At 30.8% G+C, this 14,262-nt stretch overlaps 2 protein-coding genes across 2 annotated transcripts; one reads left to right on the top strand and one right to left on the bottom strand.

Annotated features, from left to right (window-relative positions):
• The first annotated feature begins 1,709 nt into the window (after nucleotides 1–1,709).
• On the top strand, nucleotides 1,710–8,982 carry LOC107032363 (bifunctional L-3-cyanoalanine synthase/cysteine synthase 1, mitochondrial). The gene is made up of 10 exons (XM_015233959.1): nucleotides 1,710–2,049; nucleotides 5,968–6,077; nucleotides 6,202–6,259; nucleotides 6,352–6,615; nucleotides 7,529–7,666; nucleotides 7,763–7,814; nucleotides 7,956–8,035; nucleotides 8,384–8,443; nucleotides 8,604–8,684; nucleotides 8,763–8,982. The coding sequence occupies exons 1-10, from the start codon at nucleotides 1,936–1,938 to the stop codon at nucleotides 8,859–8,861; spliced, it is 1,056 nt and encodes a 351-aa protein (XP_015089445.1). The 5' UTR covers nucleotides 1,710–1,935; the 3' UTR covers nucleotides 8,862–8,982.
• A 1,208-nt stretch (nucleotides 8,983–10,190) lies between these two features.
• Nucleotides 10,191–12,929, bottom strand: LOC107032666 (putative receptor-like protein kinase At3g47110). The gene is made up of 3 exons (XM_027912469.1): nucleotides 12,822–12,929; nucleotides 12,259–12,595; nucleotides 10,191–11,449 (listed from the first exon to the last, which is right to left on the bottom strand). Exons 1-3 carry the CDS (start codon nucleotides 12,927–12,929, stop codon nucleotides 10,191–10,193), a joined length of 1,704 nt encoding a protein of 567 aa, XP_027768270.1.
• Nucleotides 12,930–14,262: the final 1,333 nt, after the last annotated feature.

The following is a 14,262-nucleotide window of genomic DNA, read 5'->3' as shown; positions in this document are numbered from 1 at the left end:
ATTTGATAAATACACCTCAAATAATATGTAATAATATGATATTACCCTATTTTTAAAGAAATTATAAATATCAGGTGGAAGGCTGTTTCACTATAATAAAGATTCGCAAAACATAACTAACACATTTAACAATCTTAGCTGAAAATATAAATCAAAATACATCATTTCACATATGAAAATTCAAGGTCAGACGAGTCTAAGTAAATCTATATACATATTTGGATCAGTCAACATTGCGGTGTGTTTTTCATACTCTTAATTATTTAAATATGAAATTAAAAAAATGATAGTTTAGATATATTTACGACATTTAACTAAAGAAAGACTGTAATAGCAAAAAAAAAAAAAGGGCATAGATATGTTTTCGAGACTTAAATTTTTTTTAAGAAAAAAAGGCATAGATATGTTTTTGAGACTTTAAAACTTTTTTTCTTAGAAAAAAAGTCATTATATTTGACATTCTATCCATTTCAATTATATGATTTATTTTTAATCAAAATAAAAAATAACTTTTTTCTATATTTAATACTAATTTAACTTAATATTAATTTTACTTTTAATAAAATAATTTATTACAAAATGTATGACTTTTTCACCTAACAATTTTTTTTAGTCAGAAAGTAAAACATTCAACTTGTAATGAATGTTAGTACAGAGAAAAGAACATTGCAATGAATGTGATGATAATTTAATTACTACAATAATTTTAGTAGTACTCCTATTTTTAATATTTTTTTCTTTTTTACTTTTTTTTTATTTTATTTTGATAAATAAAAAAAGATAATTTTTTACATATTATATACTCAATTTTTTTTAAAAAAATAATATAAATTTTGAAAATCTTAAATTTTTTATATGACTATTTAATAACTTTATAATTATTTCAATAAATATGTAAATTTTAAAATAAATAAATAATTAAAGGCCGAAAAAAAGAAAAGTGGAAATTGAGATTTGACCAATGACTACAGCGGCGGCATACACTATTTTGTTATATTCACTTTGAGCCATCACAGGTCCACCTCCCTAACTAAACGTGCCCATTTTATTTTTTTTATTTCTTTTATCCTTGGTCATTTAAATTTGACATATATAAGAAAAAATAAACTATTAATATATATTTGTTGATCAATTTAATTAATTAAAATAAATTAATTTATATTTATTTATTAAAAATTTAACTTTAAAAAATTACTATCTCTATATGTGATATTTTGAATTTATAGAAATATTTTAGATTTTAAGAATTAAATAAGTTTATTTTTTATTATAAATTTTTTATAGATTTTATAAGCATTTTGATTTATTAATTACTGTAACTCATAGTATTTTTAATGTAGTTTACAAATATATAAATTGCATTTTAAAAAAATTGAAGATTTCATGCGTTAATTTTTGATTAAACTCAAATTGTTTGACTCTTAAAATATAAAAGGTGTCATATAAATTGAGACAAAGAAAATACTAAATAGTTTGTTTGGATTGAATTTTTACTTTTGACTTATAAGCCAAAAATCGTAAGTTAGAATTTCTAACTTATGACTTTTGACTTATTTTGACCTTAAAACAAGCGTGTATAACAATTTTTAAACTTTACTCAAATACTTTAAAATTGCTTTATAAAACTACTTTGATTTAAAAATACTTAAAATAAGTCAAATGGAACGAACACTAAGTATAAGATGGTAAATTTATCTAATTTCCGAAGAGACATGAAATATAATAAGATGGACAATTATTTTAGAGAGAATGAGAGCGATAACAAGCTCGGCCAAAAAAAAAATAGTTATTATACTAACAAAATTCTATTTTTAGGTATAGGAAAAATTCATCTGTATATACCTTAGAGGTGTAATTTTCCATTATAAAAGGGGTATTTTATCTTTGAAATTTGAAGGGAGAGAGACATTTACAGGCTTCAAATAAATTTCATCAATGGCGTCGTTGGTGAGGAGAAGATTTTATTCGAGTGAATCATCATTTGTTCAGAGGCTAAGAGATCTGCCAAAGTACCTTCCTGGTACCAAAATCAAAACTCAAGTTTCTCAAGTTAGTAAATTTTACTCTCTGTTTCTTCATATTCTCACTGCTTCGAGCTGTAGATAATTTACTCTTCTAATGCATAATCTGTTATACTCTTTGGTTAAAATTTGTTAATGTTTGTTAATTTAATGCTGAATTAGCTTTTAATTATTCAATTTACCTGAATACACCGTTTGAACCCAGTAGCAGAGCCATCAGCGGTTCATCTGAATCTTTTCAGAGAAAAATTATATTTATATATAATTAAAATACTTTTTTAAATATATATGTAGTTCTAAGGTTATTTTATGTGATTATATTTTCAAATTTTAAATTTTTTTATTGAAATTTTTTTGTTCCGCCACTGATTAAACCCGATAACAGTCGCGCACAACCCACATGACCCATTTTTGTTCACTTCCGCTCTTTGTATATTCTTTGGTCCTCTGGTTTAAAATATACTCTGTGATTTATAATTAGTCGTTAATTTTTAAATTAATATACCTATAAAGAAGATAAATTAACACAAAATAATCAAGTAATTAATTGAAAGCTTGACTGTTAAGAAAACACTAAATAAAAAAAGTTTACCTACTTTCTTGAAAAAGGTAAAATCTAAAATAAGGACAACGATGAAACGGAGGGAGTAGAAAAAACAGATCTTAAAAGTGCAAATAGTATATGACGTTTTCTCTTGGAACCTGTGCCATTAAATGATTTATTTTAGATTAAAAATTTGAAGGAGAATTCTTTTACTCTTTAATTTGGTGTCCAATTAAATTATGTCATGAAAATTAACAAATAAGTACTTCCTATGTGTCTAATTATTCATCTAATTTTTCTTTTTTATTTATTTGTCTTCATTTCGATAAATTTAGAAAATAATAATTTTTTTAATTAATTAATTTTTAAAAAGTTCAAAAATTTCTTGAGAAACAGAAATTTTTAATTCGTGCACTTTTAATTTAATAAGGACAAAATAGTAAATTTATTATATTAATCATTAATTAGTTACTCATTTACTTGGTTATTTTGTGTTAATTAAAACTTAGATACATACTCTTAAGGGTTAATGACTCTAAAGATAAAAATATGAAAAATAATATTATTATGTATTGATTTTGTGAAATGATAAAGTATTAAAGAATATTTATTTTTAGTAAGGAGACATATAATGATAAAAAGACTATTTTATATGTTCACTTTTACGTGTTCGTTATGTTAATACATATTTTTATTTTTATTTGTCACTTTTCACATATCAAAAAAATATAATTTTTATATTTTATTTTTAATATTTATTATTTATTTTCTAAATTACAATTCAAGATACAATTACTAGACATCAAGTGAATAGAGACATTGTAGTAAAATAATCATATTAATTTTTTTTATTAAATTGCTAATTCTAAATATAATTTGTAAAAAATAAATAGAGGGAACAATTTGATTGCACACAAAATTTAACAAAGAAATATTTTCAAACTTGTTAATTTTAAATATAAAACAATATCAATTAATTAAGTATTTTTTAAAAATGAATTGTTATTAAATTTAAATATACCACTATTAGTGGCAGAATTTGAATAGATGCCAAGGTTAAGAATAAGAAAATGAAATTAATTATATTTTCAAATAAATTTAAAAGAATATTTAATAGTAATTTGTATGAGAAGGTAAAATACAAATTCTTTAATGGTGCTAAAAGTCAAAGAACCAAAACAGAAAATAGTGCCGTATGGCTCATCAGTGACAGAAGCCTGTATCGATCTTTGGGCCAATTTCCTGTTCAATTAATGTGTTTTATTTTTATTAATATATTTTTAAAAATAACTTTTTAAATTTAGATAGATAATAATTTTTTTTTAAAAAAAGTTAAATTTTATATACCATCAAAGTGTATCACATGTAATAAAAATAGGTTAGTACGGAATTAGTCAGTTCACTTTAATTGAGGCAAAAAAGAAAAAGGTTTTTTTTGGGGGTGGTTGGGGATGGGGGAGGGGTATTTGATATTTAGCAGAGAGATCGATTAAATTTGAATCACACATTTATTAACATAATTTTTATTATATTTATAATTTAAGTTTGAAATATTTAATTAAAGATAAAAGGGTTTAAATCACTCTACTGTGACCTATATTTAGGATAGGCATGATATGGTATATATCGATACCATAAGATAAAATTTTTTGACCTTTTGGTTTAAAGTATAATGGTATATGGTATGCATTTAAAAAGAAATTGATATTCAATATGTGGTAAAGAATATTGAAATATCAAATAATGTACCAAGGTATTTAGTTACATAAAAAATATATATGTATTATACCATATACTAGCAATATTAATGCAACTAATTATTTTTAGACGTCACATTGACTACTGCATTTTAATTAAGGAAAATTACGCGGATAAACAAATTTATACTATTTAATTATTCATCATATCTATAGTTTGCTATAGTTATCACTCGCGACTAACATTATACATTATTTACGTAGACTGACTTCGGGTTTGTATAATTAGTTATGTTTGTATATGTATAATTCGCCGGGATATATCAATAAATATGTATAAGATACAATTTTTTAGCCTATATATATATATACAATTCACCTCTCTCACTCTCTGCCCTCTCTCGCTCGCCTCTCTCCTCCCTCTCCCAATCTCGCTTGCCATTTATACAAATGTATATGTATAATAGTTATATACAATTATATACATATACAATTCACCTCTCTCCCACTCTCTGCCCTCTCTCGCTCGCCTCTCTCGATCTCGCTCGCCTCTATCCTCTCTCTTCCAGTCTCGCTCGCCTCTCTCCTCCCTCTCCCGACCTCTCTTGCCATATATACAATTACATATGTATAATATACAATTATCTAACCAATATACAATACAATTCACCTTTCTCTTACTCTTTTTCCCAGTCTCGCTCGCCTCTCTCCTCTCTCTCCCAGTCTCGCTCGTCTCTCTCCTCTCCCTCCCAGTCTCGCTCGCATCTCTCGTCCAAATAACATGTAGCTATAAATTGTAATATCAAACTATAGCTATAGAGAGTAATTAATTATTTTTAAGTGGCTATATGTGAAAGTTTCCCTAATTAGTTGAAAACCCTTTTTAGGTGATTAATCAAAAAGGGAATTCTTTGTACTTCTTAAAAAAATATATACTAATTTTATACACACATATATATATACACATTAATATAATATACACATTAATTATATTAATATATCAAAATTATACATTTTATTAACTATTTTTTTTTATAGATGGCTATACAATGTAATATTTTCCTATCTTAGATTTTTGACAAGTATTATAGTTAAGAAAAATTTTAACTACAATTTTTTACAACATCAACTAAATTCACTCCAAAATTTAGTAAATGCTATCACGTGCAAAATAACTTTGATTTGTGCATTATTGTTTTTATAAATGAAGCTATTTTCATCACTCTTTATATCTTTGGAAAAATATATTGGTCCAAGAACCTTAATCATCATTAACAAATAGAGTATCATTACCACTAATTTAATGTTCTATTTTGTTCAAAGTTAAGTGGAAAATGAGAACATTTCATTTATTTATTGTGATGGATTGATTACTTATTTTAAAAAAAGTTAGATCCGTACACTATACTCTTGCTATGCACTGGGTTTAGAAAATGATCGAACCACAAGAGTCTATTATAGAAAGTCTTACTCTTAATTTTTAGAAGTGACTATTTTTACAAATTAAATGTGTGACCTCCTAATTACATGAGAACAACTTTACCGCTTAAGTTATATGCACAACATTGTAAAAATAACTTCAGCATAAGTTCAAATTTTATTATATAACCAATTATTGATTATGATGAAGATCTATATATAATTACATTTTATATGACCTGATTATGCAAATTATATGATTGATTGTAATATTTCCACAATTCAGCTCATTGGGAAAACACCATTGGTGTATCTAAACAAAGTGAGTGAAGGATGTGGTGCTTATATTGCTGTTAAACAAGAAATGATGCAACCTACTTCTAGTATCAAAGATAGGTAAATTATTTGGTTTTTTACTTTCTTTCATTTTTACTTCTTGTGACCTTTTTCTAAATATTAAGTGGACGTTTGGACATGTTTCATTTCGAAATTTGAAAAAATGTTTTTCCTTTTCCACCAGACCAGCATTTGCTATGATCAATGATGCAGAAAAGAAAGGATTAATCACCCCTGGAAAAGTAAGTAAATATGGCTCTTTCCTATACAAAAACCTTAAAAGACAGATAATGCATAAGTTTTGTGTCTTATATATTTTATGGATGATATGCAGACAACACTAATCGAGCCAACATCAGGGAATATGGGAATAAGTATGGCATTTATGGCTGCCATGAAAGGCTACAAAATGATTTTGACAATGCCATCGTATACAAGCTTGGAGAGGAGGGTAACCATGAGAGCATTTGGAGCTGATTTAGTGATCACTGATCCAACTAAAGGAATGGGAGGAACTATTAAGAAAGCTTACGATCTTTTGGAATCTACACCTAATGCTTATATGCTTCAACAATTCTCCAATCCTGCCAATACTCAAGTAAGTAAATTTCCATCTTCATTTTGCTCCCTCCCCCACCCCCTCATCTATTACTAGACTTACCATTATAGGAAAATGTCCAAGTTTTGTATTTTATGATATGTTATTCTTCTATGATTATTTCATATTTTTCAGAATAGGTTAGAGTCCCACAGTGGTTAACGTATTGACTGGTCCTCATAAGCTAGTTTTTGGGGTTGAGTTAGATTCAAGTGTCATGTTTTTCATGGTATTAGAGTAAGGTCCATTTCCAGTTTGAGCTCACGATCTACACTCTAGTTGGGCCTAAGCGTCGTGGTGTTGGTGGTGGTGGGGATGTTAGAATCCGACATTGGTTGGAGAATGAACTGATGGTCTGCTTATATGGACTTGGACAATCCTACTCTCATAAAGTAGATTTCGGGGTTGAGTTAAGGCAAGTGTCATATCTTTGTCATTAGCAAATTATCTCGTAGTTGTCCTTGACCTCGACGGAGCTCCAAAGTGGATTTCACTATTTTAGAGATCAGGCTCAAATGCATGCCCTCTACTCTTACACTTTGGTCAGGGTCTACGGTAAGGTAAGCTCCTTCTGAGTCCAGGGCAAGTAAGAGATGATTAATGCGATGGTGGAGCTAGGATTAATTTTCACCAAGGGGATTCAAGAATTTAAATAAGTAAATACATGAGGAAGCCAAAGGGATTCAACACTAGTATATAAATACATCAAAAAAAAAAGATTTGACTTACCTACATAGAGTAATTTTTCAATGATTGTCAATTGACTCCTTCGACAAGGGTTGGTCCCACTATGAATGACCTTAAAGTACAACGAAAATTAGAATAAATATATTTCATAATTAAAGTGGAGGGGCATTTTAAATTCTTTTCCTTTATATCAAAAACAAAAATTCAACATTGACATTGAACACAGGTTCATTTTGAGACTACTGGCCCTGAAATCTGGGAAGATACTCAAGGTAATGTTGACATCTTTGTCATGGGAATAGGAAGTGGAGGCACAGTCTCTGGTGTTGGACAATATCTGAAATCGAAAAATACTAATGTCAAGGTATTTTCCTGCCAATTAATTCATTATGTGATTGCAAGCTTAACGTGCAAACAACATAACATCATCGCTCTTGCATATTTTCTCCTGTCCTGCTAGATATATGGAATTGAGCCAGCTGAAAGCAATGTATTGAATGGTGGAAAACCAGGTAATTAACTTCACTTCCTATCATAACTATAGAACTAAAAAGATCGTTGCAAATAACATGCCTCTTTCTTTTTTTCCATTTGTTGTGGCATATGAGTAAATTTGTTCTACATAGATTTCTGAACATCGATACTGTATACAGGTCCTCATGAAATAACTGGCAATGGGGTTGGATTCAAGCCGGATATCCTTGACATGGATGTAATGGAAGAAGTTCTGATGGTATGCTGAGTTCTAAATTTCATTTCTCTTGCAGAACACATGAAAATATTGACCTCCGGATGTTGGTCTTTAAATTTCACAATTATAAAATGCATCATCCGGGAACAGAACCCGTCTTTAATTACCTTGTTAGGATAAATTTCAACCACTTAACTATTAGTGCTTGTTTCTTGCATAGCACAAGAACTATGTAATTGCAGAGTTTTGTTTAATTAGAACTACAACCAGAAGCGCACGGATTGTACTATCTCTACGTTCAACTGAATCCAATATTTTTGATGCAGAACATTGACTATAATTAGTCATTTTTGGCAATTTATACATGAATTATGCTTATTCTGTTTGCAGGTTTCGAGTGAAGAATCGGTAAACATGGCTAGGGAGTTGGCATTGAAGGAAGGCCTTATGGTAAAATTTCGAACAGATGGTTTTTCATATCTTTCACTCTCTCATATCATTGATCTATTTTCCATTACTAAGTGGCATTATGTGAATAATACAAATAGATAAGCTTATATATTCGACCCCAACTTATTTTTAATCATATGACAAAAATTTTGTTGTATAGGTTGGTATATCATCAGGAGCAAATACTGTAGCCGCACTTAGACTCGCCAACAGACCAGAAAATAAAGGAAAACTCATAGTGGTATGAATATCTATTAGTTGACTCTCAATTTTGTTATGTTAATTAGTTGTGCTGAATTTTTTGGTTTTGGAATTTCAGACAATACATCCAAGTTTTGGAGAGAGGTACTTGTCATCTGTTCTGTATGAAGATCTCAGGAAAGAGGCACAAAACATGCAACCTGTATCAGTTGATTGATGTTCTATTATTATAGTGATAGTAGTAGTGAAACTAGTACAAGAAAAAAAAAGTATGTGCTACATTTTCTGAAATAATGTTTATGCTTTAATAATAATGGAAAGTAATCTTTTCTGAACGGTTAAGAAGTTCCACATCGGTAGAGGGATAGGAATTGGTCTACTATATGGACTTGGACAAATCTCCTCCCATGAGCTAACTTTTGAGGTTGAGTTAGACCCAACTGTCATATCTTTAAAAGAATAAAATTATCATACCATAAAAAGCTCTGCTGAACTCGAGCCACATGTTAAATTTTTATTGAGCTAGAAAAACATAAAGCTTGTGAGTTATGTTATATGGATGTAGTGTGAGGGTGAGGAAGTGTTGTTCAAGGCTCTACTTAAAGTAGGCTCAAATCCGATAGTGAGGTTCAAAAAATGTTTAACACTCCAAACACTATCACAATATATCTTATATGCTAACATGGTACCATGAAGAATTACTTCGGTCTCTCAATGAAACACTCCTCCGTTCTCCATGATACCATTACCATATATCTATATACTGAAATGATATCATAAAGAACTGTTTCAATCCTTCAACGATACCAATCTAGTATGCCATTTACTTAGTAGCGGACCTAGAATTTTGTTCAAATGATTAGTAAAGACCATATTCAAATGATTCATTAGTAATATATTATTGGAACCTTACATGACAAAAACAAAACAAGAGAAGTGTTTCATATTGTACAACCAACAATATGGTCTTCTGCTTATTTCTTCCTCTTCAAAATTAAGAACTGGATCTACAATCTCAATTGCTCCATCAGGCATGGCATTCCTAACTAAATCATGAAGGCTTAAATCGCCGTCAAACATGTCATATGTTGGTCTTTTCCCGGTTAACATTTCAAGCAAGACGATACCAAAACTATACACATCACCTTGCATTGATGCCTCGCTTCCCATCCCATACCCTGCAATGCATATATAGCGAAATTGAGTTAATGCCATTACATCCGGAGTCACTAAAGTCTTTAGAGGTATTTATATAGAGTGAAATTTACATGGAGCTATGTAGCCAATAGATCCTTTAAAAGTTGAAGAGTTTGTCTGAATTCTACAAGTGGTTTCATCAGTAAGATGAAGGAATCTTGCCAATCCAAAATCCCCAACATGGGCAACCAATTCATTGTCAAGGAGAATATTACTTGGTTTGAGATCACAATGAACTATTGATATTTGACAATCATTATGAAAATAATGAATTGCACTAGCAACATCAATAGCAATATCCAGCCTTTGTAGAAATCCTAACCTTCTTAGCTGAACATTTGGTCTTGAATTATCTGGATGCAACCACTCCTCCAAACTTCCATTGGCCATAAACTCGTAAACCAATTGCCTTGAATTTGTTGCCACGATAATCAACACCAGAACATGCAGTAAGTAGCTTAACTAAATTCCGATGTCTAACATTTCTCAAGGCCTCACATTCTGCTATGAAAATTTTGATAGCTCCATATTTTAAAAGATTCAATACTTTTATAGCAACGTGTTTACCATCCGTTTCCAAAATTCCCTTATGAACATATCCATGACTCCCAACACCAATCAAGATGCTCGTAGAAAACCCGTTGGTAACTTTAAGAATACTTTGATAGGACATAGCTATGAGTTGGTTTAGATTGTTCTCTAATGAAGGAAATGTTCTTTTAGACATTTCGAATCGATAGAAAAAAAAAGCACAAACCATAACAACTAGCCACAAAATTCCTAATATTTCTAAAATAACAAGCTTAAAGTTTATTTTCTTTGAATGACTGAAGTTGCAATTGGCAAGTTTCAAGCCAGGTATACCACCACAGATTCTAGGATTTCCAATGAATGAATCTACACTTGCGTTCTCAAAGATGCCTCGTTGTGGAAGGGCACCTTCAAAATCATTAAACGATAAGTTCAAGAAATGTAAGGCAAATCCTTCCAAGTACTTTGGAACTATACCTGATAGCTTATTCCGCGAAAGATCTAAAACTTGAAGACTCTTTAGTGAACTGAAAGTGGAAGGAATAATCCCGCGGAATAAATTCCATTTCATTGTTAAGTTAACAATTGTCACACAACTCCCAAGTGTAGTAGGAATTTCACTAGTGAGACTATTGAAAGAGACATCTAATGATAAGAGATTTTTCAGGCTACCGATTTCTTTGGGAAGGGCGCCAGTCAAGTTGTTACTAGAAAGGTTTAGAACAACTAAGGAAGAGATGACACAAATTTCTTTAGTTATCGAACCGATTAAATTTTTCTGGTTCAGGTTAAGATACAACAAACTTTGACATTTTGCAATACTTGAAGGTTTTTTACCTCTATGATTGTTATGATCAAGATTTAACTCTGTTAAAAGGCTCAGATTTGCAATGGAAGATGGTATACTACCTGAGACTTTGTTTTGGGACAGATATAAATGTCGTAGCTTATGAAGCTTCCCAATAGTCGGAGAGATGATACCTGTGAGTTGGTTTCTGCTCAGCCTAAGCTCTTCCAAGTTAACGAGTTTCCCAATGTTTATCGGGATGTGTCCTGCAAACCTGTTGCTTGACAAATCTACATATACCAGATTACTTGAAAGGTTGCTGAAAAATATTGAACACTCTAGACACTATCACAATATATCTATATGGTACCATGAAGAATTATTTCGGAATGAAACACTCCTCCGTTCTCCATGATACCATTACCATATATCTATATACTGACATGATATCATAAAGAACTGTTTCAATCCTTCAACGATACCAATCTAGTATGCCATTTACTTAGTGGTGGGCCTAGAATTTTGTTCAAATGATTAGTAAAGACGAGTAAAAACCATATTCAAATGATTCATTAGTAATATATTATTGGAACCTTACATGACAAAAACAAAACAAGAGAAGTGTTTCATATTGTACAACCAACAAGAGAATCTCTTATAGAACACAACTCTCTAACAACCTCCTTCATGTTTTTTCTTTTACTTCAATCATACATTGAACAATCAATACCAACTCCAAGTAAGGAGATTAAACCCTCTATCATTTTTTGTCTTCTCGTGAATCTTGGAATTTGAGACCTCTCTCTGATTATTTCTTCCTCTTCAAAATTAAGAACTGGATCTACTATCTCAATTGCTCCATCAGGTCAGCCATGAAATGTCCCTCGAAATGCGTTGTTTTGCAGATACAGCCAGGTCAGGCTATGCAACTTATCAAACCTAGGAACACATCCTCCTAAGTGATTTTTTCCAACTAGAAGGTACGCGAGTCCTGAGAGGTTGAAAAGTGAATAAGGAAGCGATCCACTGAAATGATTCTCACTAATGCTGAGACACATCAGGTTAGGAAAATTGATCCCTAAATCCCGAGGGAGAGTACCTTCGAATTGGTTATTTGACACATCAATGACTTTCAAAGAGGAAAGATTGAATAGTGAGCTCGGAATTCTACCTGATAACTTATTGAAGTCTGCATCAAATATTTCCAAGTTTTTCAGTTTCCCTAACTCATCAGGGATTTTACCCTCGAGATCATTATTCAAAAGGTACATTTCCAAAAGACCTGAAAAGTTACCATAAGATTTCGGGAATTCACCAATGAGTTTGTTGTAACTGAAATCAAAATATTTGAATTTGGGAAGAAATCCAAGCTCCTTGGGAAGCACACCTACAAGATTGTTCTTGAATGCCCATAATTCAACGAGGTTACTACAAAACTATAGATTGGCAGGAATTTCACCATGTAATTAATTGTTTTGCAAATATAGATGGCGTAATCTTGTCAAACGACCTAGTTCTGGAGGTATATTGCCAGAAATGGTATTGGTTTCAATGACTAGTCGTACGAGGAAGCTCAAATTTTCAACAAATGGTGATAACACACCACTCAGCTTCAGGTCAAGAAGGTTTACTTCAGTGATTCGTTGACTTCGTTCCACATACTACACCACGCCATTGACATAAAGGAACAAACACATTCCATGTAATCAAAGAATCAAAGGGATCAAGTATTTCATTCTTGATAGCAAAGAGTGCTTCAATATCTGTCATGTTATCTGATTTTGAGGAGGTACTAAGTGTGAAGAGAAATAGGAAAAGAAAGATCTTGTCAAGATAATAGGCCATGGCTAAGTACTGCTTTATTTTTTACTGAATACAACTCCTACAATGTAGCATACATATATATAGGTAAGAGAATAAGTGAACCTCTTCTGCATACTCTAAGATTTGATGGTTATATGGGCTTTATATCGATATCTCAAAGTCAGTAACCAGCAAAAATTCCACATTGGTGGTTAATGAGATGGGCTGACCCAGGCTTGACCAATCATCCTCCCTTTAAGCTAACTTTTGAGGTGTGACCGTGTGAGTTAGACCTAAGATCTAATTTAACATGGTATCAGAGTAGCGCCTATATTACAAGACGTTGGGGACCCAAAAAAAATTAAAATTGTTCATGCACCATACGCTAAACACTGGACGTGAATTAGGGTATTAAAAAATGACAAAAGTTCCACATTATTAGTTAATAAATTGGGTGGACTCCTTATAAGTTTATACAATCCTTTCCCCTTTGAACTAACTTTTGGGGTGTGAGTTAGGTATAAGACGTAATTTAACAAAAACCCATTGCATATCTAAGACTTAAAAGACCGAATCTTGTTACTTTTTTGATTTAAAATCAGCAATGGACCGTTGGCCTAGTGTTGTATACACCTTAATCGAAATGATTTGGGGTAGTACTTTAACATCTTCAATAATTGTCAACAACTCTTTGGGTCTTTACACCTTTCTCGTGTCACCTCCTATGGTGAACAAGATTAGTGAAGTATCCTTTCTTACTGGACAACCGTTGGTTATAGTGAAATTTAACAATAATTTCTTAGATCATCTACAACTCACCTCTATTTTAGGCCTCATTTGTTTGCAATAATGGAGGTATGAATCTTAATCATTCAGATTCAGCCCATTAAGTACATTTAATTTTTATGTCTGAATCTGAATGATTCAGATTCACCCCATTAAGTTTATTTATTTTATTTTTTAAATAACCTTTCAATGGGTCTGAAGAGGACTGTACGAATCAGATCTGTAGGAGACTCTTAACAACATTCAGACTCATTTGATAAGTTATCAAATAATAAATCATAGCTTTTCTGCTAACTGAAAACTCTCTTTCTTACTTTTCTCAAGCAAACACCAATTTGTTTCCAACAGGTAAGCTTTCATAAATCCTTTCAATTGTTTTTTTTACTTCCTCCATTTCAAAAAGGATGACCTAGTTTGACTTGGAACGAAGTTTAAGAAAAAAAAAAGAAAGACTTTTTAATCTTGTGTTTCTAAATTAAAGTTATATCAAATGTACCAAAATGCCCTTTAATCT

Source organism: Solanum pennellii, chromosome 10 (assembly GCF_001406875.1).
Source record: "Solanum pennellii chromosome 10, SPENNV200".
Lineage (NCBI taxonomy): Eukaryota > Viridiplantae > Streptophyta > Magnoliopsida > Solanales > Solanaceae > Solanum > Solanum pennellii.
The sequence above is the reverse complement of the archived record's forward strand: the minus strand, read 5'-3'. Positions and strand labels throughout refer to the sequence as shown.

Excerpts from the sequence above, each read along its gene's own strand:
- LOC107032363 (XM_015233959.1), top strand. The coding sequence starts at position 1,936 with ATGGCGTCGTTGGTGAGGAGAAGATTTTATTCGAGTGAATCATCATTT. Across the intron at positions 6,078-6,201 it reads ACTTCTAGTATCAAAGATAG|ACCAGCATTTGCTATGATCA; the intron begins GTAAATTATTTG and ends CTTTTCCACCAG. Across the intron at positions 8,036-8,383 it reads TAATGGAAGAAGTTCTGATG|GTTTCGAGTGAAGAATCGGT; the intron begins GTATGCTGAGTT and ends TTCTGTTTGCAG.
- LOC107032666 (XM_027912469.1), bottom strand. The coding sequence starts at position 12,929 with ATGACAGATATTGAAGCACTCTTTGCTATCAAGAATGAAATACTTGAT. Across the intron at positions 12,596-12,821 it reads TATGTCAATGGCGTGGTGTA|TTTTGTAGTAACCTCGTTGA; the intron begins GTATGTGGAACG and ends GCCAATCTATAG. Across the intron at positions 11,450-12,258 it reads GTCAAATAACCAATTCGAAG|ATTTGTCAAGCAACAGGTTT; the intron begins GTACTCTCCCTC and ends TGGTATATGTAG.